At 50.4% G+C, this 25,948-nt stretch overlaps 1 protein-coding gene across 1 annotated transcript in view; it reads right to left on the bottom strand.

Annotated features, from left to right (window-relative positions):
* Positions 1 to 25,948, bottom strand: part of CCDC180 (coiled-coil domain containing 180) — a 118,575-nt gene that overhangs the window by 34,776 nt on the left and 57,851 nt on the right. Inside the window, 13 exon segments of the mRNA XM_059926676.1 lie at positions 987 to 1,109; positions 2,832 to 2,920; positions 5,238 to 5,317; positions 8,867 to 8,986; positions 10,331 to 10,494; positions 12,368 to 12,463; positions 12,584 to 12,694; positions 12,799 to 12,927; positions 13,913 to 14,022; positions 15,080 to 15,168; positions 17,954 to 18,144; positions 19,534 to 19,624; positions 20,334 to 20,443. Of these exon segments, the coding sequence (XP_059782659.1) occupies positions 987 to 1,109; positions 2,832 to 2,920; positions 5,238 to 5,317; positions 8,867 to 8,986; positions 10,331 to 10,494; positions 12,368 to 12,463; positions 12,584 to 12,694; positions 12,799 to 12,927; positions 13,913 to 14,022; positions 15,080 to 15,168; positions 17,954 to 18,144; positions 19,534 to 19,624; positions 20,334 to 20,443 (1,503 nt within the window).

Here is a 25,948-nt window from a genome sequence, read left to right as displayed (position 1 = left end):
TCCCTCAAGGTTATCTTCTGTGCCACATCGTGGCTCATGGTCCCCTCTCTGCTGGGACAGCATTTCTGGTCTGTCCAAGACCATGCCCTAGGACTGGCTGACCTGAAGTCCCATCTCTAGACCTGCCCCGTGTCCACTGAAGTCCTTGACAGGAAGAAGATGGAGTTTGGGGCCTACAGAGAAGAAGGTGCCACCCTAGACACCAGCCTGGCATCAGGTGGGCCATACCCACCTTGGCCTGGGGCATCCCTCCTTCTTTGGATTCCCTGACTCAGCACCTAAGCCAAACAACACAGTCTACTCTTAAATCCTCACCTCTCCCTCTTTCATGTGTGTCTTTTATACTCTCCTAGGGTCTGGGGTTGGCAAACTGTGGCCTGTGAGCTAAATATAGCCCCCTGCCTATTTTTGTTTAACCCTGGGAGCTAAGCACAGATTTTACATTTTTTAATGGCTGAAGAAAATCTAAAGAAGATATTTAATGATGTAAAAATTATATGAAATTCAAATTTCAGTGTCCATAAATAAAGTTTTATTGAAACACAGCCATACCCATTCATTTCTGCATTGCATAGGGCTGCTTCTGTGTGACAACAGCAGAGCGAGAATTTGTGCCAGAAACCTGACAGCCCACAGAGCCTAAAATATTTACTATCTGGCCCTTTACAGAAAATGTTTGCTGACCCCTGCTCTAGACTCTAAGCATCATGGGATGCAGGCTTATGGCTCCTTGTGACCTTCAGCACCCAGACTCGGCAAGGGCTCGGGGAGCACTCACTGCCCGAGACTGTTCAATCGGAGTCCGCGGGTGACTGAGGCACCAAGGGGTGAGCCTGGAGCACCCGGCACAGGGGCACTGCTCCGAGGGGCTGCACACACCAGTGACAGCAAAGTTGTAAGCCCCTGCGCTCCCACTCCTCTCACGGCCCAGCACCCCGGGTGCCCCCCATCCTGCTCCCCAGCTGCACAGGTCCCCCGTTACGCACATCCAACACCTCCAGCTCCTCCTCCACCTTGCTCTGGAGATTTCCCACCATCTGGAAGAAGGACGGGCTCACCAGGCTCTCTGCTTCCTCCTCAGTGAAGGCCTTCCAGTCCAGCAGCTGCTTCTGGAGAGGAACAAGGCAGAGCCCGGCTTAGGGCTGATGGGGGCTTCACCTCAGGGCTGGTCCTGCCCCCTGAGATCGCCTCCCAGCCGTCCCCGAGAACTCGGCGGAAACTCCCACAGCGGCGGAGACGGTCCAGCTTTATCTGCCCACTGTGTCCAGGTGCTGTGTGCTGCCCCTGTTCACTGAATCCCCCAGAGGTGTTCTCATTAGCCCCGTTTGGCAGATAGGAAACTAAAGCTCACAGAAGTGAAGGAACTTGCTGGAGGTCACGCACCTGGCAAGTGGTGGAACTGGGATCTGAACTCAGAACTGTCCTACTGCAGACCCTACAGGCATAAACCACCATCCTACACGGCCTCAGTGTTGCTGTAAGCCAGACACGGCTCCCATTTCCTGTCTGGAATTATGCCAACTGGAAAGCCAGCTCTCTATGTTAATAAAGACTTGATTTATGTACAAAATCTAGAATAAATCAACCTCCCTCAAATTAAAAACGTGTCTCCAGTGGTATACTTCCAATGCCGCTGCCCAGGAACACCAGGCGCCCTCTGTCAGGCTCAGAGTGCTCTTGGGGTACATGAGGACGTCAGCATTCACCCATTGCATGCACCCAACCAGGGGCCATGAGCATGGGTACAAGGCGTCGGCACTCCGGGCCACAGGGCCATGGGGCTCTGGGGAGGGGGTGAGTGACGAGGTGGTGAGCGCTGGGGGTGTGGTCTTGGGGAGGCTCTCCAAGGGCACAAGGTTTCCCTCCAGGTTTTACTCCTAAAGTTTGACGCCCCTAAAGGGCTGACTGAGAGGCACGTGACTGCCCCTAAGGCCACAGGGCAAGTGGGCAGAGCCCTGTGGGCTCGGACAGCCCCTGGGCCTTTTGCAAACTGGTCTTCTCATCTCCAGATGGGGCCAGCGACTCCCACGCTGCAGGGCCTTGTAGGATTTGATGAGAGTGGGTGCAAGAGTGTGGCACAGCCCCCAGAGGCCACAGCGCCCGCACCGTGCATTGCACTGGACAGCGCTCTGCTCCCCTGAACTCTGCTCACCTCAGAGTCTTGGTGGCAGAGCCAGAGCTCGACAGACACACATATGAGGGGTGGATGGAGGAACAGGAGCTTTTTGGGGCCCACAGGTGAGATCCTCATGGCTTGGGGACTCCTACCGCCAGAGCCGGCAGGTTAGACCATCTTCAAAATGATTAGGCTTTTGGGGGGTTTTCATCTAAACAGTCTTCCCAAGGAGGCAGGGAGGGGGCATTTTGACACAATATGTCCTTGCACCTCAGAAAACCAGGCATTGTAATTGAAGGGGGTTGTGAGAGGACTCGCTGTCTCACCCTCTAACAGAGGTGGGCGGGTGGAGTGAAGTTGGGTGTGATGCCAGTGGCAACACTATTTACAAAAGGGAAGCATTGGAAATAACTCCCATGACGTGACCTCCACTGAATAAATAAAGTGAAGTGATACAGAGGGTCAAAGGGGAAGGCTGAGGTGATCAGAGGGTGAAACTTTGTCCATGGGGTCAGGGAAGGCTTCCTGGAGGAAGTCATGTTGGGGGCCACTGAGGGGTGGGTGGGAACAGCTGGGGAGAAGAGGGTCCAGGCTGAGGGAACAGCTTCAGAATGCCCAGAGGCCAGCGTGGAGGGAAAGCAGGGGGTGTGGGCTGGAGAGGGGCAGGGCCATGCCCTGTGCTCCTCTCCTCAGACGGGCCAGGAGGGGCACCCACCTTGCACTTCTGCACTTGGGCCAGGCACTCCTGCCAGGTCTTCTCATACTGCAAGCGGACCCGCATCATGCAGTCCACGTGGTAGGCGTCTCCATAGGCAGAAAAAAGACGTCAGCAGCTCTTCCAGAAGAAGAGGGGAGGTTGGGAAGAGGAGTTGCCCCGTCGCTCAGGGAAGAGGCTTCTCCCCAGCCAAGTGCCTCAATAGCGGGGATAATTTAGATCAGGGGCTACTATCTCCCTTGCCTCAAAGTTCCCGACACCCCAAGATAAGGACCTCAAATAAGGAGCCACTTTTTTCTGTTCTGACCCTAATTCTTGACTCAGTTTCGAGGCTGGTGAAATTCTTTTGGGGGAGTTGCACCAAGTCACGAAACAGTAACCGGGTGCAAATTAAGGAGCGTTTACAGATCATGTGTGTGGTGAACCCCTTAAGAAGTGAATGGACCAGCAGAACATTCAGAAGCTGATGGACTGATTAACTGATTGATTGATCTTCTCCTCTTCCTCCGCCCTACTGTTTCTGGTTTATAGTCACCTCGGTGTATCTCTTGGTGTCTAAGATAAGGAACTGAAGTTTAATGTTCCTGGCAGTTCTAGAAACTGAAAGATAACACAAAGATTATGTGGTGGTTGTTCCTTGACAAGGGCTGGGAGGAGGGCAGGCTGGATGGCAGTTAGAACACTGGGGAGGGTAGATGTGTAGTGGAACTGGTGAGGAGAGGCCATAAAGCTGGTTTCTCCCATCCCCAGGGCCACTGCCTAGGCCAGCACACCTCCACCCTTCCTGTGAAGTCACTATGATGAAGCCCCCCCGGGTCTCTGTGCTTCTGTTCCTGTACCCCTCTGATCCGTTCCCCCCTCTAACCTTATCACTCCCAGCTCAGAACCTTCCACTGGGTTCCCACTGCCTTCAGGATAAAGTTCAGCCTTCCGCACATGGCCACATGGCCAGCACAGTCTGGCCCTCTGGCATCTTCCAGCCTCGCCTGCCACCTTCTCCTTTCCCTGAAGGCCTCAGCTCTGTCTGGGCCTCTCAGCCTCCCCACATACTAGTCTTCCGGCTTAGAAAGCTCCCCTGACCCCTGGGCCTGGCTAACTTGTACTTGCCTTGCAGGTCTCAACTGGATGATCACTTCCTTGGCAAGGTGTCTTATAACCTTTAACCAGGCTGTGCCCCCAAATACACATTCATGCAGCTGGCCACCTGTCCACTCCCTGCTGTAACATCCTGCGTGGTCTGACTTCTGCTCTGGACAGGAAGCACTCCAGAGAGATCCGCCCTGCTGGTTACCAGGGCCCAGCACCACGCTTGTTCCTAGGAGGCGCCCAGTGAATGGCAGCCATTGCTATTATTTAGGGTCTCAGGGCACTTATGCTTGGTATTATAACATAATTATAATACCTTTGGCATTATAAACCCGAGACCCCTGGGAGCAGTGGTGGGTACTACTAACCAAAGCACCCAGGTCAAGTCTGGCTGTGACACTTCCTTAGCTGTGTGACCTTGGGCAGGACACTTCACCTCTCTGTGCCTCTGAATCCTTCTCTATCACAGAGGGGCAATGACACCACTGACCTCACTGGGCTGCCTCAAAGGAGACTGAAATATTGTATTGCATATATCTTCTAAAGCAAGACTTGGCAAACTCTGCTAGATAGTAATATTTCCAGCTTTGAGAGCCATACAGTCTCTGCCGCAACCACTCATTTCTGCTGTTATAGAGCAGAAGCAGCCAGAGACAGTATGTAAACAAATGAGTGGAGCTGTGTCCCAATGAACCTTATTTACTAACGGGCAGTGGCCCATGGGCTGGAGTTTGAGGACCCTGGTTATAGAGAATTTCTAAACATTACCATTTATTCTTGAGCACTGAGTAAGCCAGGCACTGAACTATGACTGGACTGCAGGATTGCACGTGATTCTTACATCAACCCCACAAGGTAGGTACCTTTATTACTCCTCTTGAGATTCCTATTTTATGGAGGAGGAATTTGAGGCCAAGAGAGGCCATGACTTCCCCTAGGTCCCAGAGTGGGGACAGTGCACCTCATACATCCAGGATCTGGCCCCTGAGCCATCCTCACAGGTGGTCCTTGGAGCCATCCCTCTGGCTCCATGCTGTGGTCAGGGGTCAGAGTGTGGGACCAGCTGGGCAGTGACTTGGGAGGTGGTGGGAGGAGGAGGGGCTATGCCAGGCAAGGTCTGGGGGTCCGAGATAAACCCTCAGAGCTTACTCTTATCTCCACACCCCAACCCTTCTTCCCCAAGAGGGACTTGCCACCTACTCCTGAGTTTATAACAGACTCTCACATAAATGACTGGCTGACAGACTGAAGCTGCTACAAAGCTACTACTTGAGCAGAGTTCTGGCGACACTCAAGTGGGATCCCACAAACCTCACTCACCGAGGTGCTTATTCAGGGAGTTGAGAGTAGAACGCCATTCAGTCAGCTGAGCTTTGCTGTAATTGGGGGGCAGGAGGTCACTGGGGAAGGAAGATGTGACACGTAAGCCATACTTGAATAAAACATTCACTTACCAAAATTGGTAGCATCTTCAAGGAACACGGGTCTAGGGAAGTATCTACGTAAATACCGATGAAATGAGTGACCTGTTGGGGATTTCCTGGTGCCAAAAGCATACCTCGTGAAAAGGTCTAATAATATTATTGAGCCTGTTACTTAGAAAATAAAACTGAATTTTCCTAATGGAAAAAAAACAAATGGTTATCACACGACCCAGGAAGCCACTTGGAGGAACCTAATGAGAGATAACAATATAAAATGCATACAAAGTTTATGCATTAAGACAGTTGCTTAACAGTACTGTTTATAAACACTCAAAAAATCAAAAACAACCTTCATTCCAACAATAGGGAATTGTCTAAATAAAATACATGAATTCTCTTCTGTAGTCACTAAAAAGAGTGTTACAGATTGAAAAATGGTCAGTATTGTTAGGTCCTCCCGCTAGCAGGTGGAGTCTATTTTTCCACCCCTGGATCTGGGCTTGGCCATGAGATTTGCTTTGGCCAATGGGACACTAGCAAACATGACACAGAAAAGGCTTGGGGAAAGGGCTTATGCATTCCGCTTGCCCTCTCTTGCTGTAGGGAGCTCTTCTGCCAGCACCACCACCATGCCTACAAGCCTGGATTAGCCTCCTGGAGGCTGAGAGAGCAAGTGGAGAGAGGCCCCAGCTGTCCCAGCTGATGCTCCAGACACGGGAGTGAGGCCATCCAGCCCAGCCACAGGGAACCGCTCAGCCAGCTCACAGAATCATGAGAAGCAAAAAATGATTGTTGCTTTAAGCCACTAAGGAAGTTATAGGTGGTGTTTAGTGAGGTGGAAAAATGCGTATGACATGCTATTTACTGTCCAAACCAGGACATTTTGCCAGTGAAAGGGGGATGCGATTAACAATTATGTCAGGACAAGACGTGTAACCCAGGCTGGTCTAGGGCAGCCCACTCATAGTGGGACAGTAAAGAGCAAAAGGTAGGTATACAAGAGTGTGCAGGGCATAATCTCAAGTCTAAACATTGTACTAAATGCACTGTGGCATCCTAGATTGGGTCCTGGAACAGAAAAAGGACATTAGTGGAAAAACTGGTGAAATCAGAAAAAGTCTGGTGTTTACTTAATGGCAATGCATCCAAGTTAATTTCTTAGTGTTGACAAGTGTCCACTGGCAGTGTAAGATGACAACATTAGGGAAACTGGATTAGGAGTATACAGGAATTCTGTGTGTTATCTTTGTAACTTTTCTGTAAATCTAACATTACTCCAAAATGCAAATTTTATTTTTAAAAACTATTTTAAAATTATATGCACATATACTTACTGGGTCCAGGAAAATCCACGGGGATTCTCCTGGGACTTTGGATAACTCCCTCTTGGGGCCCTGGGAATCTTAGTAAGACTCCCCACCCCTCTGCCACCACTGCCCACAAGCCTGCAGAGGGCCTGGCATGTGCCGAAACAAGGATCCTCACCAGGCGTCTGGGGCTCTGGGTTTACAGAGGAAGGCCTGGAGCTCTGGGCCGGGATGGGAGGTGGGAGCTACGTGTGATCCCATATGAGGCAGTTCCATGGAACAGTTCCTCGGGCTTGATTAGAAGGCTCCGTAGAAGCTGCTGACAGGTCAAGGAAACAGGTGGTGTCTACCCAGTGTGCTTTGCGGGAGCTGTCCAGACCTCTTTGCACAAACACCACAAACCCAAACCTTCGCTCGACACTCACTGGAATTCTGTGATCAAGGCTTTGCAACTTTACCTTTAAGTTGTGTGTTTAAGCGTAGTGTTTGCAATGCTTCCAGACAGTGGGATTATGTCCTGACTTCACCTTTCTATATATCCCCACTGCTGGGTCCTATGTCCTATAAATGTGCTCTTGCCTCTGATTTCTTAGAATTGCCCCCACCTTCCTCCAGGCCAGGTCATATCACACACCCAGCTCCACGCTCTGCCTGCAGACACTGCCATCTTACAGTGTGTCCCAGCTTTGGCTAGAAGCATTAATGAATGCATTTTTCTCCAGGTCTTTGGCCCTGTCTCTCCCCTCCACTCAGGCAGCAGTCAGCCCCATATTCACAGCCTGTATGAGGGATGTGGTGGGGCATAAAAGACATCAGCCTAAAAATCTTTCTGCATTTTGTTTGCAAAAGTCTAAGTTCTTAGGAGAGTCGAGAACATTGTTGAGGAGAAGGCATTTGTGGGAGTGGGGTGAGAGCCCCGGGGAGGAGGACGCTGGGGACCAGGACTGTCTCCTCACCCAATAGAAAGGGGCTGGAGGGAGGTGCAGACACAGCAGGATGGCGGGTGCCTGGCAGTGCCAGCCTGGCAGTACCACCAGCCTACTTCCTGGTGGCACCGTGAGAGCAGCTGCAAGACCCACATCTCTGGACAGCAACGGTTGCCTGGGTGTGAGGACTCAGGGGCTCAGAGAAGCCTCCTCAAGATTCCTGCGCCCAACAGTCTGGAAGCAGCAGCAGTTGCCCAGCTGCATGTGTGTGGACCAAACTGATGACCAGACTCCCACCACCAGGCCTGGCTTTGGGTGGGATTCCGTAACTTTTCCTCAGTGGACAGGATGCCCAAGAAAGGCTAAGTTTTGCCCAGCTTTATGAACAGGGACTCAGAGTCAGAAATAAGTGGAGTCAGAGAAAACAACAAAAGCACTTTTCCTTGTGTTGAGATTTTTATCCACGTTGTTAATGTCACACTGCATGAAAATGTGGCTGCACGTGGGGCAGGAGATGCCAGTCCTGAGGGAGTCCTTCTGGCTCACGCTGTGGGGGTCCTAATAGTCATTTATGTCCCAGGAGAACTTGAGCTCTGTGGTGGGGAGACAGGAAGAACCTGCATCCCAGCGTCACCAGGGTGAAAGGGACCAACGAGGTGCACGGGTCCCAACACATGAAATGTCTTTGCCTTGTAGGACCACACAGGCTCCATCCTGCTGCTGAGGGTGGATGCTACAGGCTCCCCAGACGGTGGGCTTCCAGGGTCTAGAACATTCAGTATGCCCCCGCCAAAGAGCTTATCATGGGATCAGAGGTGGACCCAGGTCTGAGGGAAGCATCCACAGCCTCTAACAGGTCCCTGTCTGATGGCAGCAGCCTCCTCATCAACCTCCGAGCCTTCAGCTTCATTCATACCCCTCTACCCACCCTCCAAACTGCAGAGCTGATGGAGTTGCTCTGCTCCCCACTGCCCTCAGGGAAAAGTCTAGCCCCTGACCTGGCCTCTCCTTCCACTGCTCCCCTCCGACCTCGCCCCTGCCATTACCCCCTTCCAAGCTCTTTGGCAGAGCCACACTAAACTTCCTTCTGCAGCAAATGTGTCATGTGCCCTGTTGCCACTAGGGCTGGGACACCCCAGAACATGAACCCAGGCAACCAGCCCAGGACCAGAGAACTGGGAGATGGCCGGGTCTGGAGGACACCTCAGAAGAAAGGTCAACGCTGAGGACTGTGCCTGCCTCCCCCATGGACCCCCGAAAGGTGCCCTCCGCAGCAGCCCCTCCTTCTGTACCAGATGGTGCAGAGATGGTCCAGCCGCTTTTGCTGCAGGGCGCTCTGGTTCTTAAACGTGGTCTCCAACTCCATCTTCACAGCTGGAGGAGTCTGGATCCTTTCACTGGCCATGAACTCACTGGGCGTCCAGACACGTCGGCACCATGCAGAGGAGAGGAGGGGCAAGGTGGATGGGAGAGAAGGGATGAGACCCATGGTAAGAACGTTCAGAACCCTAGCACCCGGACACCACTCCCAGCCCCTTCCCCTCCATCCTGGCCTCTGAGGAAAGGAGGGAGGAAAGAGAGGGAAGGAGAGAAGAATGGAGGGACCAGCAGGCACAGATCGGGCGTGGGTCCTGACTGCCGCCTCCAGCTCTGTGACCTCGGGCAAGTTGCCCCCGCTGAATCTCAGCTTCCTCTTCTGTAATGGAGCTAATGACAGTACCTTCCTCAAGGAGTACTAGTGAGGACCCAGCAAGATAATGTGAGCAAAGCCCTTAGCACCGTGCCTGGCTCCTGGGAAATGCCCAGGAAATGTCAGCTCCTGCCATCACTGCCGATGATGATTACTGACATCTTAACAACCTCCCAAGCCCAGGCCAAGACCAGGCACTTTCCATACAGCATCTTGTTGACCATCACTGAAACCCTATCGCCAGTTCATCACGACACCTGCAGAAAAAGGCTCTGTATGTTCAAGCCCTTGACCAAGGTCACAGGGAAAGTACAGGTGCAGCCAGACCTCAATACACTTTTCCTTCCTCCCCAGCGTCAGACTCTGGTGCTCTCCACCTAGAAATGCGGGTGTACAGATGGGCCTCCCACCCCCACGGCTGCAGCACAGACAGACACTCTTTGGTGTCCTCAGATATCTTGGTCCCAAGAGTCCCTTTCTTAGCAAAAGAAAGCCTTCCTTATTGGCCAAAAGCTCCAGGACCCCTGTGTCAGTATTAACAAAAGTGCCATCTGGTGGAGGAAGCTTGGAGATGGGTCCTCTCTTCACCCTGCCTCCCATGGGTAAAACCTGCTACCACAGGGTGGGAAGTGTCCCAAGCCTGAGGGATGGCCATTCTCCTTGGCCCAGTAATAGTAAAGAGTGGACAGTGGGCAGATAATCAGACTAACATTTTCAAACAATTTGTACAGTGCTCAGAAAATGCTTATGAGGAAATGTGTACAAAGAAAATAAGATACAAATCTACATGCGCAGTATGGGTCTAAAAATGCCTGGGAGAAAATATACCAAAATATCAGCCGTGCTTCTCACTGTGGTGAGGAATTAATGGTGATTTTTAATTTCTTCCTTATACTTTTATCTATTTTGACTTTTAAAAAAGAGCACCTATTACTTTTACCACCAGAAAAAAGCAAGAGCATTTTAAAGTAACAACAAAGGGAGGGAGAAGGTGCCCCCCTCGCCCGCCTATGCTGCCGCCCAGGGGGGCGGGGGGGAGCCTCGGGTGGTGTGGGCAGCCACCGACCTGAAACCCTGCACCAGGTCCTCCTTCCTGAGAGCCTTCCAGGCATCCAGCAGGCCCTGCCAGCGGCGGTGGCCATCGAGCTCCTGCTGCAGCGTGGCCTCCATCAGGTTGACAAACAGCTGGGCGAGGGCCCTCCGGTTGCCCAGCAGGGCGTGGTTTATGATCTGCAGTCACAGGTGGGCAGGCTCTAGATTGTTCTCCAAGGTCAGAACAAGGCTCAACTGGAGAGAGGGCTGGTGAGCTGCGAGCTGAGGGCCGAGCAGGGTCGTGGCAGCGTCTGAGGAGTACTGTGGGGTCGCTGGGCACTCAAGGAAGCTGCCTGGGGCTCAGCAGCTACGGACATGACAAGGGTCTTTCCTGAAGGCTTAACCATGAACCCTGACCACGTGAGTTTCAACCCAGCTCCAAGGCCACCTCAGACTGTTTGTTTCAAAAGGTGATTCTAAGTTCACTGGAGTTAAGCACTGCAGCAAGCTTTCAGTGTTTAACTGGTTTTTTTATAAATTGGTTCCAAAAGCAGAGTGCTCATGCTACCAGGGAGCAGCCACATATGGCTGTGATGAGAACCAGTACCAATTACCAAATGACATCAGAGCTAGAACATTCTTTGGCAGTCCTCCCAGCGGACCCCACCAGGGCACCTTTGGCATGGCAGTCGGGACGATTCTTCACTGTGTGACACCGTTCTGCCATTTAGCCTCTCCACCCCCTTAAATGAGAGCAGCCTCTCCCAAGTCCCCCAGGGACTGGGACAGCCAAAAATGCCCCACACATGTCCCAAAGCCCTCTATGCACTGCCCTGGGGCAAGGGTGAGAACCGCCAAGCTCAGCAGGCAGAAATTTCAGTAACAATTTTCACTGAAAGCCGAGGTTTGATGCCGGCTGTTCCCAGAGTGGGGGCATTGGCAAGTATCTCCTGAACCTCCAATTCCGTAGCCATAATGTAAAGATAATGCTATTTACAGCACAAGGAATTGGTGAAGTTAAATGAGATAGATGCACACAGAGCAAGTAGAAAGTGCCAGTTGTTATGCATACAATAAACACAGGAAAGTCAAACGCCGAAACATAAGTGGGACACTGCTAACTCTGACTCCCCTAATCGATCAAATGGTTCAAAGTTAGGAACTCCTGCTTGTCTCAAAATGAGAGCGGCCACTGCTGCGTCCTCTTATGTCATCCTCCCACCAAGTACTGGTGTTTAAGTATCACTATCCTCATTTTATGGACACGGAGTTCCAGGTGCTGGGGCTGAGTAATTTCGGGAACTTTCATGTCTGGACAGTGGAGAGGGGGGTCTGTGCTCACTCTCTGCCTGTGCTTTGTCCAGGACCCCAAGGCACAGACCTGGGCTGGAGCCCATCTGTGATTCTGAACACTGTACCCTGCGCGCTGCCAGGAGGCCCGTTAACCGGCAAGCCCAGCTTTCTGTACAGGACCTAGAAACCTATGCAAGTAGGTAGCCAAAAGAAGTGTCCTTTCATGAACAACCTTGATTTTCTTGTATTTTTTTTATCCCAAAGGAAGCATTTGGAGGAGGCTGAGGGTGTGGACAGAGAAGCAGTGGGGACAGAGCCAGAGGAGCAGGCATGGTTCAGCAATGGACAGACAGCAGGAGGAAAGACAAGAACCACTAGAAAAACTAGGCATACAGAGCATGCTGAGGTCACTTATGAGTGCACACACCACCCTGAGACCACAACAGTTGTGAGATCACGCCTCTGTCTTGCAGCACTCATAGCATTGCACATGGTGGCTGAGACACGGCCCCGTAGGTGCTCATAAAATTAGCACTGGTCACATTGACGACACTGTATTAGGTTAACTGGGATGAACATGGCGGGGAAGTACAAAATGTACTAGAGAGATTTCTATTGAAAATACTTAACAAAGACTCTAGTTCTGAACTCAAGTAGCCAACCTGAGTTACTTGGAAATGTTATATATGAGAAGCCCATCATTCCTGAGACCCAGGCTCTAGGGCATCCTGGGGTCCTGCTCCCGCGAGCTGATCCCCTGCACGTGAAAACCACTCACCATGGCTTCTTTATTGATCAGCCTGTACACGTCGGGCTGCGTGAGGTAGGAAGTTTTCTCTATGATTTCCACATATTTCTTCAACACACTTTTTAGCTAGAAATGACAAGGCACCACAGTGAGTGACTCCCTTCTCCTGGAGAACTAAAAAACAGGTGATGACTCATAAATACCACGAGTGAAAATCACCAAGAGCACATCTGGAGGCCAACTCACTTTATCTGCCCGGGAGAACTCAAGCGAGTGCAGCGTCTTGTCCAGCTCCTTGATCTCCTGCTTCTGGAGCAGGAACTTCTCGGCCACCTGATCCCGCAGCTCTAACAGGGTCTGTGCCAAGAAGTTTGGGTCAGGCTGGGAGAACAGGTGGCAGGGAAGAAAGGAGCAGGAGCAGGACACAGGTGGGGCAGGTCCCGCCTCGAGGGGACCCCTACTTGGATGGTGTAATCTTCAAGGTTGCTGTCGTTTTCCACCTTTTCGAAGAGATTGTTGATGTCTTCGTCAGACTCAGCCAGCTTTTTTAAAAGAAGGGCTCCTGGCTCCAAGATGAGAGGTTCCATTTCCTAAAACAGGCCAGGAGGGCGAGGGCTATGGTATCAACACCCCTGGGACAGGAAGGACTCCCCCCAGCCCTATAGTAGGGAAGTGCCAGCTGCGGTCCTCTCTCAAAAATAGTAACTCTTACCTAGACCTAAAGAGTTCAGATTTACTAATTGTTCACAGCCAGAGCACTAGGGCAGCACTATTCGGGACACACGTCATGTGTGAGCCCTTGTCCTCAGACTCACTTGGTCCTCATCATAGCCTGCAAAGTACGTGCTGACCTTATGCCTGGCCCATGGTTGGAGCTCAACAAATAATCATTACAGAAGTGGCCAGTGAAATAATTCCAAGAGTACTTCAGATGAGGAAACTGAGGCTCAGTTCGGTTGTGTGACCAAAGCCACTGAGCTCATGGTGACAGCAGAGCTCAAGTCCAGTTAGGATACATTAGGAAAGTGATAAGCTGGCAGGGAGAGCACCTTCTTGGTGCTTTGGGTCTACGGCCAGCTCCCGGAATCCAGGGAACTCAGGGAGAAAGTGGTGAGTGTGATCCGGGGCCCAGAGAGGACCTTATTGTCTCACTTAGGCAATATTCCAGGGATTAGTCTGGTTAGAGGTCTCTGGAGAGGAACAGGGAGCCAATTGAGGGTAGTGCCTAAGGGTCAGGCCGTTTGGCCCCTTGTTAGTAGGACTGAGCAGGGAGATCAAAGACTGGGCTTTAGCATCAGATCCAGAGTCCAGTTCCCACTTGGCCCTTACGTGCCAAATCAGGCAGGACTTTCTGGGCCTCACTTGTAAATTGGAGGTTATAACAGTACCTGACATATAGAGTTCTGCTCATAATCAGAACTTGTAGCAAGCCATCCAAACATGGCTACTACAATTCCGTCTACACCTGGTGAGCCACTGAGGACCCGGGAGGAGGGGCGGTGGGCGCTGTGCAGAGTCCACCCTCCCCTTGGAGTGGCCCAGGAACAGAAGGCGAGCGAGAGGGAGAAGTCTCACCATCCCAATCTGAGCGATCTCCTCCTTAAAGCTCGCCAGAGCACTCTCACAGCCTCTCCTCTTGTAATCCCCTCGCCCTTGAAGGGTGATGGTGCTGATCCTCTCAGGAACTGGGGGAGAACAACGGAGGTGATGAGGTTGCCCTCAGAGCTCCAAGGTGAGGTCAGAGTACCCAGGAAAAGACAGCAAGGCAGCAAGTGCCTGGGTTCAGGAGATGGCCCCCCAAAGCAGGCCGGCAGTGGCAGAGACTTAAGGCAAAAGAAGGTGATCCCTAAGTGCTGTAGGGAATTAAGTCTTGCATATACAGTTAAATGGTCAAAAAAAGTTCCAAATGGTATGTATAGAATAGGAACATTTAGGGTTTTTAAAAAAAGTTTTATAGAAGAAAATACATACACAGATTAGAATTACCAACACTTATCAGCACTTACCATTCACCAGGTATTGTTCTAAATCAGTTACTCCTCAGGATGAAGCTGAGAGGCAGGTTCTATTACCGGCCCCATCCTACAGGCATGGGGGTCCAAGAACAAAGGCAGTCAGAGGCTCGCCAGGGGTTGGCATGTGGGCCCTCTGCTCTAGGGTCTGTGAGCTCACCCTGCACTCTGCTGTCCTCTGACCTGGGGCACTATGTGATTTCATGGGCGGTGGGCACTCTTGGGCGGAGAAAGGGTGCTATTGTGGAGGCGGAGTTTTCACCTTCTGCTTTATCGCCTTCCTTTTTCTATAGTGAGCATGTATTACTTTTTTAATCACAAAGAAAAAGAGCCTCCATATCCGGATAAAGTTAAACCAGGGTAATGTGATACGAAGGAAGACAATGTAGATTGAAAAATCCTCCTGTGAAATCACAGAAGAGCGAGCTACATCCTTTACCAAATGGTTTCATCAGGAAATGCTGACTGTGCAGGCAGCCCCTCCTCCCCCCCCCCCAGCTCCCTGCGCTGGGGAGAAGGTTCAGGGGAGGTTCAGGGGAAACGCTTCAGAGGCAAAGGCCCAGGGGAGAGGGGCGGGGCGGAGAGGTGGGTTCCAGGAAGGCCCTCTATGATGCTGAGCAGAGGAACAGCGGGACCTTCAGGTGCTTCTACATTAGCGCTTCCAGGAGCTCCCCACAGAGCGCTCTCTGGCCCAGGCCATGCCTGCCCTCACGCCTGAACAGAGGCTCACCGGCGGTGTCTGTGAGGCCCCGCACTTCTCTGGCAGCAATGCTGTTCTCACTCTCTTGAGCTTTCTCCTTCTTGGCTATTTCCTTTTCCCTGAGGCACAAGCAGAGAAAAACAATAACCAACGCCCCCCCGCCCCCCCCGCCCCGACCCCGCTCCCTGCCCCGCACTGCTCCCCTCCAGGGTAGCTCTGGGTCTCCAGAGAGACCCTGGGAATTGGTAATAGTCCGGGCCCACTGATTCCAGAATGCCCTGAGGATGTGCCTCCAACAAACACTGCCTGGGCATCTGCTGCCAGCAGACACCACAGTCCTCAGATGAGAAGCTGGGGTCTGCCCTCAGGGATCTTGCTCCATTCTGGCTGCACAACAAGTGTGAGTGGTGGGCAGGAGCCATTTTCCACATGTGGAAACTGAGGGCCCCAAGGGGCCTGGCCAACCTGGGAAAGCCAGACTGGGGCTGAGCATTCAGCACGCTCCTCATTTGCTTCTTCAACAACCCATCCTATGAGGCGGCCGGGGTGACCCTGTTGTCCAGGATGGGGGATGAGGGAGGGAAGTCACTGGACAAAGTGGCGCTGGGATTCCCAGATCCCTGCATGTGACGCCAAGGTCCATGGTTCATGGGGTCTGGGTGTGGGAGGAGAGAGCTGGGATCCCAGGACAAACTATCTCAGCAGGGAGGACCAGGTGGGTGAGCATGACCTCAGCTTTGGAATAAAAATCCCTTAATGTGTTGTCCACAGGGCAAGCACCACAGAAATGCAGCAGTTCTCAGTGACGCCTGCCATTCCTCGGGGCCCTGACGTGTGCAGCACTTTCCAGACTTTTTCTTACGTAGTCCTCATGGCACACCTACCACCAAGGAAGACTGCAGGGCCTGGGTGGCAGCTGATGGGGCCCAGGCTGGCCCTCCAGAGGTGGGTCTCTCAGCCTTGTCAACCAAATGCCCCTGGACTAAGGCGGCCCCACTGGAGCCCGGGTGCCCCGACTATGGGAGCTGCTAACGGCTCTGGCTTCTTGGCCACTTGCCCCAGGAACATGGGGGCTTGGTTTACACTAGTGGTGATCTACCTGTACCCCGAGTTTCTCTTCCACCCACCAGAGGTCCTGTCCTGTGTGAATGAATGCACAAGTTGACCGGTTTGGCTGGCCGAATTTTCAAGAAGGGGACAAGGCACCCCAGAGAGGTGCTGATGCTGAGTCAGTGATCCCAGTCGCTTTGAGGGTGGCAGGGCCTGGTAGGTTATAAGCACATCTCTCTTCTTGTGTCCAGAGCAGAGCTGGCCTTGTCTGTCTGTGCCAGGAAGCCAGCACAACGCCAGCGCCCTCCATGAGAAGTGCCTTTCCCCAAACAGTGTCCTGTGGGTGCCAAGAGCGCCTGACTGATGTTATATCCAGTTATGGGGAGGATAGGTGGTTCTAGGCTAAACTCTGGGGAGGAGGGGACCCTCGGGAAGCACAGGGAGATGTCAGGAGACCCTAAGTCTGGTAGAAAACAGGTCAGCTGAGAGGGGCCTGGGACCCTTGTAGGAGCCAGAGTCACAGCCAGGCTGCACAAGACCATCCTCCCAGGAGGTGGGAGGGAGTATGGTCAGGTTCCAGCTGTGTGTGCCTCTGGATCCCTGCATGGGGCATCAGGGACAGGGCTGGAGAATGCTGACCTCCAGTCTGTGCCTGGGTGGCCAGTGGGTTTGCCCAGCTGTTCAGGGTGCTGAGTGTCAGAAGCCTCAGAGGACCTTTTCCTGGGAAAACTCAAAGGGCAGGGCAGAGACTTTTACCCAGTCAATCCCTGCTCCAATGGAGGTTAAAAGGAACACAAAGGCAGACACAGCAGGACTGACTTCCTGTCCCAGAGTCCCAGACTCGAGAAGGTTTATGGCTGGTGCAGAGCTTGACGAGCCTAAGGGAAGCCCAGCTCCTGCTACATTCTCCAAAGTGCCCCGTGAGGAAGCACTTTTCCTTTTCCTTTCTGTTCCTTTCTCCCTGCTTGAGGAGTCTAAGCTCAGGGAGCTGAAATGGCACGCTCAGGAATCTCAAGTTCAACTTCTGAACTCAGAAGTTCAGAAGGAACTCCTGATCTCCCTGTCCCAACCCCACTTGCTCCCATCTCAGGGAATGGCACCTCTGCTGTCCACCCAAGCGCTCAGGCCAGAGACCTAGGACTCTCAGGAGCCCTCTCCTCCCACCCAATCTGTCACCTAGTCCCGTGGGTTCTGCCTCCAAAATAAACCTGAAGTGCCCTGTGTCCCTCTCACAGCCCCACCGAGTTTGCGTGGACTGTGGTGGCCTCCTCCCTGGCCTCCGTGCCTTTCCTTGCAGCCCCCCACTTTCTACACACCGCACAACGTGAAGGCCTTAAAAATGCAAATCAGCTGTTCACTTCAGTACAGTCCAAAATACGGACCGTGGCCTGCAAGTCTCTCCTGGCCTCATCTCCCACCCCTCTCCGCAGGCCCGCTGACTTCTTCAGCCTTCTGGAACAGATAAGCCGGTACTGTCTCAGAGCCCTGCTCCATGTTTCCTTTCCTCATCCTCTCATCTCAGCTGAGGCCCCTCCTCAGACAGCTTTCCTGACTCCTGTCCCACCACCCTGTCCTCGGTGTCAGAGCCTTCCCCCCTTTGGGGAGACCTGCTTATTTATGCACTGTTGAAGCCTCAAGTTCCAGAAGGTTGGGATCCACATATCCAGTGCCCAGCGAGGGAGAGGGCGGAAGAGAGGGAGAAGCAAACAATCCTGCAAAGTAGGTGTTATTTCCTCTCTCTCTCAGGGGAGGTACCTGGGACTTCATTCCTCATCTTGTGTGAGCTCTTTTTGAGTTTTTGAAAATTCTGACCACCCCTAGTGTGTGGGATGTGGCCTGGACAGCAGGACCTACCTGTAGAGAACAGGGTTTTCTGTGACCCAGTCATTGGGTAGGCTGTGCACCCACTTCCGCTGCCGAGGAGACATCATCTCTCCTTCACGAATATCCATCTTCTTCATCAAGAGCTTCCTGCCATCCTTTGGGGCCATGGAACGCTCCACAGCTCGCTTCCTGGTGGATGCCAGGGAGTGGACCAGCTGTACCTAAATCCAGGAAGATCCACGTTAGGGGGATCAGAACTGCAGACTCCCCAGCACCCAGGCTGACTGTGCTGTCTTAGAAGGTCAAGTGGGTGCCGGCCAGCAGGAAGGCACTTTGAGGGAGGCCTGCAACCCCAGGGCACACCCCATGCAGGTGGGCTCTCCCCTCCCCATATCAGTCATTCAGCCATTTCTAGGAGGGCATCTTTTAAGAAATTTTAATGAGGACCAAGATGCTCATCCCCGCATTTTTATAATCACAAGGAATTGGAAAAATGGAACTGTCCAACGATAGGAGATTGGTTGAGTATACCCAGTATGTCCCTTCAGTTGAATGTTAGGGATTTATCAAAAATGAGACTTACAAAGGATTTTTTATGACATGAGGAAATGCTCAGGATATGATATACCATAAAATATATCAATTAAGAGCATAAATTAGGGGAGTTCCCTGGTGGCCCACTGGTTAGGATTCCAGGCTTTCACTGCCGTGGCCCAGGTTCAATCCCTGGTCAGGGAACTGAGATCCCGCAAGGAGCGTGGAGGGGCAAAAAAAAAAAAAAGTATAATTAAAATTATAACCAAAATTATACATTATAATCTCAAAACTTTAAATGCATGGAGAAATGACGAGGAGAAAATAACCTAAACGTTAAGAATGGTTGCTTCTAGGGAGCAGGATCATGTGAGTAATTTGTTTCTTTTGTTTCTTTATGCTATTATAATTTCCAAGCCTTCCACAGAGAGCATATTTTGGGCTCAGAGTAGGAATAAACATCCCTTTTAAATAAGCAGTACAGAACTTCAAAGAAAGGGTTTGAGTCTGTGTGTTTCTTTTAAGATATTGTTTCATCTGTGCAGTTTTTTATAGATGACAAGGCAGTGCCAACAACCTATATGGCTGTCAAGAGGGCATTATTACCTTAATAAATTATGGGAAGTCCTAGGTCAAAAACTAGGCAGCCACTAAACATCGTGAAGTTCGTGAATGTGCAGTGACACGGAAAGGTCTCTGGGATACTTTAACCAGGGAAAAAGTAGGTTTTAAGACACTGCTATAGAATCAAACCCAGTTTTTAAACAGAAAAATTAGAAATGTTTTCATGCTAGGTAAAAGCTCCAGGACACCCAATGGCTAATTCTGGCTATTTCTGAGTAATTTAAATTAAATTGAATTTAATTTAATTTTAATTTTCTAATTTTCAGAAACAGACATTCTAATTTTGTATCCTTACATTTCAGGAGCCAATAAGAATTATTTTTAATCTAAGCAATTTCAAAGGCCTTATTTCATTAGATTCCAGGCAAGGAAGTCTTCAGAGGGAGGGAAGTTTCCAGGGGGCCGGAGGGAAGGGGGGAGCAGGAAAAGGGGGGACAGAAGGACAGGCTTACCTCAGCCTCGAAGATCTGCTGGTAGACCTTCCCGCTGGGAATTTGGGTCACCTTCCCCACTGAGGACATCTTGGCCTCTGGCTGGACACCCCTGCAGGGAAGCTGTTGTCTGGGGTTTGGTCTCTATTAGACCCGGACGGATACGGACAAACCTCCCCCTACCCCTCCGAGGACAAGTCCTCCCCAGAGGACAAGGCTTCCCCGGCAGACAGGCTGGCCGGGTCCACCGGGGCTGAGACTCCTCTACCCTGGGAGAAAGCATCAGGGCCCCTCTCAGGCCTCAGGGTTTTTACTTTAAAAGAAGAAGAGGGGGAGGGGTGCGAAGAAGCAAAAGGGAAAGAAACCTCAGGCAAGAACCTAACTCGAACTCACTGAGAAGGTCGGTTCTCCCAGCCACGCCGGGCGCAAATCCGAGACTGACTTTGGGGACAAAGAATAATAGCTATTGCTTGTGCTTCACTCTCTCAAGCTCTTCCGGGAAAAGTCAACGTGCCCAAGGTATCAGCTGGGATTTCAACCCGGCCTTGAACCCTCAACTGGCGCAGAACGCTGTTCGAGGACTTCCCCCGCACCCCTCCCCCCCTAACAAAGGACACCTGGGTAGGAGGACGTGAAGGGAGGGAGCGGCCTGATTCTGGCCACGCTCCTTAGGCACCTACTGAATGCTGAGAAGCCCAGCAGGCTCCTCTCACGCCTGCCCCACAAGCCCATCAAGGAGCAGGGGCAGTCTCAGGGCAGGCCCTCTAAGCCCCGCCAAGTGGAGGGAGGCCCTGCGCCCAGGGACCCGGCCGCGCCCGCACCTGCACCAGCAGAAAGCACCACTCAAGTCCAACCTCAGCTGCAACCAGACACACTTGGTCTCCAAGGCAACGCAGAGGGGCGGGAGCTCCGTTGGCCCCGCCCCCACGCACTTTCCCAGGAGGAGGCGGGTTGCCCTTAGCGACAGGGAGCCTCCCTCGTGGAGTAGTGAAACTCCTGCCAGTTTCTCTGTGCAGGGGATACCTCAGGGCTGGCAGGAGCATCCAGAGCAGCACATTGAATATTCCGAAAACTAGCAGGAGACAGGAGATGCATCTCTGAGCCATTGCGGTCAAGAAAAACCATCCTATCTTCTTTGTCTTGGTTAAAACCAATCTCTGCTGGGAAGTAGCATAAAGTACTGCGTGGCTATAAATAAGTGGAAAGCATCTCTAAAAGAGACCATCTCTTTCTCAGACTAAAAGAGGTTGAAAGGCTCAGAATCCAGGCCTCAGGCTTGAATGGAATTATAATTAAAAGGCTAATTTATGTGACTCTTTGAGTTCCATTCACCCAACTCACCACCGCTGCAAAACCCTCCTAAAATACAGCTCTGATGTACCCACTCTCCTGCTCAAAAGGCCCTCACCAGCTCTGCAGCCCCTACCAAACCCAGCCCACAGTCCCTAGATGACCTCAGAGGCCCCCCGCATCTGGTTCCCGCCCTGACTGTCCCTGCTTCAGCAAACTCCTCACTCTTCCTGCATCTGCCACTGCCCCCTGCCCTTCCTCACCCTGCTCCCCTGCTGGGATCCTTCTGTTTCCACACACCCCAAACCCACCCATACTTCCAGCCACTACCAGTGACAAGATCCCACCCACTCACTCTGACCCTCATCTCCCTTTCCTCACCCCGTCACCTCTCCTTCCCCTGAACGTGCTTGTACGTTGGTCGCTGTCAAATGCAAGAGTTCAGGGCATCCTACTGGAAGGGGTTTTCTTGAGGGGCAGGTGTGCCCTCCTAACTTTCGTCCAGCTTCGACTGCCCTCAGCAGTGTCCTGCACATTATTCAGACACACTGAGTGCTCCCTGGTAAATGCACGAATGCCCGGAGCGTCCTGGTCTGACTCTCCCAGAGTTGGCTCTTTCCCACACACGCACCCAGAGTCCTGCACGGCCAGGGCTGAAGATTCTTGTGGCTGACACTGAACTTGGTGAGGGTTTCCTATAGGTGTGGGGTTCCTGACTCCTCAGAGAATCCCTCCCCTCAGCAGGGATCCCTGTCCCAATTGCTCATAAATGCTCCCTATGACAACTCCCTTGAATAAGTGATCATTCTGTCCAGACTAGTTTCAGAAATTAAGAAACAGTGAGTAGAAACCCTTTTATTCCCCTTCTTTGGTCCCAGGTTTTATTAACAAGGTGAAATATTGTAACAAGTGATTGGACTAATTTTAGCTGGAAAAAGAGAAAGTATATTTAAGTGAGGTTAGGGGTGAAAAACACAATAAAAAATAGGAAATGTCCAGGAATTATTTGCAGTTAGCGAGATCTCTGTCTTGTCTAAGAGGCCCTGTTGGCTTGGCCCTTCTACATCAGAAACTGTGTTTTCCCTGCTCAGATAGATGCTTTCTGGATTCCAATTTCTGGCACATCTATAATGTGGTTCATTTTTTAACATATGGATATACATTTGTAGGCATGGATTATCAGGTACAGTGTTTTGTTCCGAGTAAGCAACACACATTGTTTAAAATAGAAAAAAAAACTGAATGGAGAAAATAAAAATAACCCATAATATCATCACTGAGAATTTACCTCCCTTAATTCCCAAGTTTCTGGGCCTTCGTATTTGAGTTTGGTTCAAACATGGAAATTTGTGTTTGGCTTTTAGATGGCATTGGTATTACCCTCCTAACTCTACAATGTTATAACTGGAAAGACTAACCAGCTAGAGGTCATCTGGTGAGTCCACCTCCCGTGTTAGAGATGGTCAAGGAGGTGAGAGACGGGGAATGGAAGGAGTGAAGCCAAGCCTTTGGACTCTTTTTCCTGCACCTCAACGTCACATCTTCCCCCTCAGTCTTCACTTTGAAAATGTCCCCTGACTTGAACCTCATCCTTTTCCTTCCTCTTCCACAGTCCATCATCCATCTTCTCCATAGTCCATAGAAAGAAAACCAACAAGGACCACCTCAAGAGCTAATATTTATTGAGAGGGTTTAATACTCTCAATAACTATGAGAGGGGTACTGTAATTAGATGAAGAAACTGAGGCTCAGAGAGTTGGTAACTTGGCCAAGATCTCCAAGATAGGAAGTGATTAAATCCAGGATATGAATCTCGACCATGTAATTCCAGAGTTTTGAACCAAACACTATGTCATCTGACCTTGGGACTAACCAGATAAAAAGTTCTGGATCCAACTGATAGGATTTGTGTGTTGAACTATAGCACACATACCGAAAAGTATGGAAATCATAAGTGTATAGCTTAATATATTATCCAGTGGTAATACACCTGGTAACCAGTACCCGCAAGAAATAGAACATTACCAGCTCTCCAGGAGTCCCCTTTATGTACCCATCCCAAGTCACTGCCCTCTCCTCCCCAAGGGTAACAAATATTCTAACTTATGAATTAGTTTTGCTTGTTTTTGAACTTAAATGGAATAATACAGAATGTACCCTTTTATGTTGGACTTCTTTCATTATGTTTGTAAGTTTCAAACATATTTTTGAATGTGGCTGTAGTTCATTTTTATTTCTGTATATCATCCCCTTATCAAAAAATATAACCCATCGTATTTATCCTTTCTATTATTGATGCACATGTGGGTGGTTTCCAGTTTAGAGAATTACCAAATAATGCTGCTCTGAACATTCTTTTGCATGGTGAACATATGTAGGCATTTCTATTTCTATTTTATTTCTATTCATATTTTCATATACTTAAGGCTATTCACATTTCTTTTTCTGTGAACTGTGGGTTCATGTCTTTTGCCAATTTTTCTACTGTGTGCCTGTTCTTTTTCTTATCAATTTCTAGGAACTCTTTGTATATTGGGCATGTGAGCCCCTTTGTAATATGAATTACAAATATTCACAGTTTATCATTTCTTCCTTTTTATTATGATGGTTTGGGTTGGGTTTTTTTTGATGTTTTTATTTGTTTGTTTGTTTTGCTATGTATTGTTAAGATGTTACTTCTCCCCAAATTGATCCATAGATTTATACAATCCCAATAAAGTATCTCAGCAGATGTCTGGTGGACACTGACTATTTGATTTCCAAAATTTTGATTTCAAAATTTGTATTCTTGGTACAAATGGCCAAGAATAGTCAAGACAATCTCAGAGAAGAATAAACTTGAAGGGCTTACACGACCAGATATTAAGCCTTAGAATAAAGTTACAATCATCAGGGCAATGTGCTGTAGTAGCGCAAGGATAAACACAAAGAGAAACAGAGAGTCCAACTCAGACCCACACATACGAACATTTATGTTGTATAAAGAGGCCCGGCAGAGCAATGAGGAGAAGATAGTCTTAGGAAACAGCCCAGGGTCACTAGTTATCCATATGGGAAAGAAATTAATCTTGACTCCTACCTTACACCATGAACAAAAAATCAGTTCCAGGTGGATTTGAAATCTAAATGTGGAAGTTTAAAATAATAGCATTTGTATTAGATAACATAGGAGAATATCTTCTTGACCTTGGGGCATAAAGACAAAAATTAATAAACTGGACCTTATTAAAACTAAGAACTTCACTTCATCAAAAGACACCTTCAAGAGAGTAAGAAAGAGCAGAAGGAGAATAAATACGTGTCATATATTTATCTGGAAAAAGCCTCACAAAGGATACGTAACTAATTTCTGTGAATTAAGAAGAGGAAAGAGACAATCTACCTGAAAAAAGAAATGGGCAAAAGATTTGACTAGGCATTTCACAGAAAGATAACCAAATGGCCAACAAGTACATAAAAAGCTGCACAACATCATTACTCATCATGAAAATGCAGATTAAAACCACAATGAAACACCACTACATATATACCAGAATGGCTGAAAAATGCTGACAATACCAAGTGTTGGTGAGGATGTGAAGCAACTGGAACTCTCATACACTGCTTTGTGTGTAAACTCCTACAATCACTTTCAAAAACTCTTTGATAGTATTTCCTAAAAATGGACTTACACATACTCAGTGACCCCAAAATTCCATTCCTGGGTAAATGCCTCAGGCTCAGTCATAATATGACAAAATTATGAAAGTTTAAAATTTGACAATACATCCTAAAGCTGAGGGAGAAATAGAAAAGTGATGCTTCCTCTCCAGACTCTCCAGGCCCACTCAGGTCCAGCAGTCTGTAGACCTGCCTGATTGCACTGGGGGTGCCTGCATAGCTCCAGAGAACTTGGGGTACTCAGAGGCGGCATGTTGGCGGGGGGGGCGGGGATGGCAAAAACTCACATCCTGGGCAGAGGCACTGGTCCAGTGAGCAGTATGCTCTGCAAGGCTCAGCTGGAGCAAGCCGGGCTCCAGCTCCCCACCTCATAGCTCGTTCTCTTACCTTCTCCAGGAATGCCGAACCTCAGGAACTTCTCCTCGCTGCATGCCATCCTCTCTGCTCTGCAGAGCACCTCCACTCACCATCTGAAGAAGACATGGGGAGAAGTTGCCAGGTGTGTAGGCCTCTCTCCATAGGAGCACCAGGTGGATGAGGAATCTCCCATAAGGCTGGCATTGCCCCCTCTTTCAACTGTCCAGACCTCCTGGGAGGCAGCGAACCCTGGGGACAGGGACTGGGCTGGTGGATGCGGTCTCTAAGCCTTCCTAGGACTGCTTCAAAAATCAGTTTCCTTAAATATCAGAGACTGGGTTGAGATAAATCAGAGATTTTCAATTGTTTCCTTTATAGCAACAAACTATGTCCGTTTGAAACGAAATTTAGTCAAAATAGAACTGCTCAGAAGAAATGGGAGTGGAGGCCCCAGGCGGCCAACACAAGGGCTCCCCCCAGGCCCACGGAGCCCTTTGAGCTCAGAGGAACCCGGTGGAAACCCTCATCTAGATGGTTTGGATCATTTGGGTTCTCAAATAAAAGGGATTTGCGCCCCCACCCTTTCCATTATTCACAAATTTCTCTTTCCTTCTTTCCTTTTCCCTCCCCTGAGGAAGAATTCCCCAAATTTTCAAAAGCTGGTGGCAAAGACGACTCACAGAGCTGGGAGCTGCTCATCAAGGCAGAGTGGAGGCTGGAAGTCTGGAAAGAGAGCGGGAAAGGGGCACGAGACGCAGTGCCGTTTCATTTCTCACTTAAGGTATCTTTGAAAAATTCCAGTTTTGTCTTGTCTAGATTAACAGGAAGAGGGGTCTGTTTGGTCCGTGGGCAGGTGGGGGACAGTTTGGGGGCAGGAGGCCCTGGTAATGGGATAAAGTGGCAACAGCTGGCTGTTCCAGGCGGGGATGCTGAGCTGGCAGAATCAGTAGGTCTCTGGCTTCCATGCTGGTCCATCCTGCTGGCATTTAGCTTCTTCCAGGCTGGTGGGGTGGGTGGGGGTTCCTTTCTTCACTAAACCAGCCTAGCCTGTCCTCAGGAAGCCAGGCCCCTGCTGCTCCTCCTGTCTTCGCTCCATTTCCCAGGAGAGGGCACCCTGCCTTCACCAAGG

The sequence above is a fragment of the Balaenoptera ricei genome, chromosome 6, assembly GCF_028023285.1.
Source record: "Balaenoptera ricei isolate mBalRic1 chromosome 6, mBalRic1.hap2, whole genome shotgun sequence".
In the NCBI taxonomy this organism is placed as follows: domain Eukaryota; kingdom Metazoa; phylum Chordata; class Mammalia; order Artiodactyla; family Balaenopteridae; genus Balaenoptera; species Balaenoptera ricei.
The sequence above is the reverse complement of the archived record's forward strand: the minus strand, read 5'-3'. Positions and strand labels throughout refer to the sequence as shown.